The sequence below is a fragment of the Aptenodytes forsteri genome, unplaced genomic scaffold (genome assembly GCF_000699145.1).
Source record: "Aptenodytes forsteri isolate BGI_AS27 unplaced genomic scaffold, ASM69914v1 Scaffold185, whole genome shotgun sequence".
NCBI lineage: Eukaryota > Metazoa > Chordata > Aves > Sphenisciformes > Spheniscidae > Aptenodytes > Aptenodytes forsteri.
This window is the reverse complement of record NW_008796214.1, coordinates 1,255,274-1,257,221: the sequence shown is the minus strand read 5'-3', so window position 1 is coordinate 1,257,221 and position 1,948 is coordinate 1,255,274. Positions and strand designations below refer to the sequence as shown.

Sequence of the window (1,948 nt, the reverse complement as noted above, 5' to 3'; positions counted from 1 at the left end):
GGCCTCCGGCCTCCAAAACCTGGGGACCGGCGGGGCGGGCCTCCAAAACCTGGGGGAGGCGGCGGGGCGAGGACCAGCCCGAGCCTGGCCCCGAAACCGGTTATGCACCAAAAATCTCGCCCCAAACCGAAGTCTACACTGAATTTCGTGGTGCAATGAGTAAAAAGGGGCAGAGATTGCATCTTTTTTTGGTTTTGTTTTGGGTTTTTAGGCAACTGTTGTGTTTGGGTTTTTGGTTTTTTTGGTGACGGCCCCCGCTCCCTTGGCGGGAGAGGAGCATCCCGCAGCAGCGGGCCTCCAAAACCTGGGGACGGGGAGGCGGCGGGGCGAGGACCAGCCCGAGCCTGGCCCCGAAACCGGTTATGCACCAAAAATCTCACCCCAAACCGAAGTCTACACTGAATTTCGTGGTGCAATGAGTAAAAAGGGGCAGAGATTGCATCTTTTTTTGGTTTTGTTTTGGGTTTTTAGGCAACTGTTGTGTTTGGGTTTTTGGTTTTTTTGGTGAGAGGGATCAAGGGCATCTTTGCGCCAAGAAATCACCGGCAGCGGCTCAGCTCGGTGACAGCCCGGGTCTGGGGCAGGGAGGACCACTTCTAGTTGTCTGTGGGGCTGGGGACTTTCTGATGGTGCAGCCCTAACCCTACACTCCGTCGCTCCCTCCCGGTCCGGGCCATCAAGCGATGGAGCAAAGGACCTTTTTCTCAGTCGTCCGCCTCTCATGCTCCCAAGTCACCGCGTTGGGTGAGCGCCTGTGGGTCGTGGAGGTTTTGGGAAGTCGGGGTGGAGCTGTGAGCTGACAGCGAGCTGGCTGAATGAGCGCCTTTGTGCGAGGAGCGGGTCCTGACCACACGGGTGGGAATACAGATAAATGCATATATTACATTACTGAGAACAGGCTCGACGTGCATGGGAAAGCAGGTGCATTTTTTCTTCTCGGTGCTTAAATACGTGACCATAGTTAATCGTGCAGCTGGCAAAGATGTTTTGGCTATGACATCCCGGCTTAAATATCGCGGACGTGGAGAAGCACAGACAGTGCTGGTCCCCAGAGCTGCAGGGACCGCGGCACCGGGAGCAGAGCACCCCGTCTCCGCACGCCGCTCCCCCGCCCCCAGCTCCGTGGGGTGTTTTACTTGGGGGGGGAAAGCGATGGTCTGGTCCGCTGCGATGACACAAAAGTTCCCAGCATCAGTGGCTGCCAGGCTGGGCGCGGAGGCCCAGGAGGGGCACCGTGTTCCAGGGGTTCCTGTTGCAGCCGGCGACCGGAAAATGTGTAATAAAACAATGAAACCGCCTGCAGATTACATCGACCCCCTCCACCTCCCAGGAGGAACAGGAAACTTTTAAATGCTCTTTTACTGTAAAGGAGGAAACTCCTTCGCAGCGAGCAGGACTTTTGCCTACATTGTACTGCTGGTACCAGTCCTTCCATGGAAAAGCCTTGGGTGGGGAGAAGCGGGGATGAATAGCGACTGCTTTGGCTGCAGGGGAACGTCTGGTGGTGGCTGGTGCCACGAGAGCCTCCTTGTAGGCGGCTGAGGGTGCCCTGACACGGGGCGGTTTGTCAGCGCCCTGGGAAGTGCCACCCCAGCAGCTCGGGAGCAGCTCTCCTGCTTGGGGTGATTACCTAGGGGATCCTGCCCCCAGCGCCTGTAAAAGATGAGTTTGTCTAAGCCAAAGTGCTCCCCGTGGCTGGAAGGATGACCAGCAGTAACGGCTTTAAACCCTCTCCTGGTGCTGCCCTCCGTGCCGAGCTAACCAGCCTTTTCCCTCCCTCCTTCCTTCCTTCCAAACCTCACGGAGCCGAGAGATTTGAGATGAGAGGGTCTTCACCGAGAGCGAATTATTTTAACTGAATTGCCTAAGAAGCAAAATCAACCTGCCTTCCCGCAAGTGAAGCTCGCCAGACAGTTAATTTTAAAATAAAACACAGGTCATTCCCCCC

The 1,948-nt window shown here is 56.4% G+C and overlaps 1 protein-coding gene across 1 annotated transcript in view; it reads left to right on the top strand.

The window, feature by feature from the left end:
- Positions 1-1,170: 1,170 nt before the first annotated feature.
- The window catches only part of FOXA2 (forkhead box A2), a 41,067-nt gene continuing 40,289 nt past the window's right edge, over positions 1,171-1,948 (top strand). Inside the window, 1 exon segment of the mRNA XM_009288470.1 lies at positions 1,171-1,276. Within this exon segment, the coding sequence (XP_009286745.1) occupies positions 1,171-1,276 (106 nt within the window).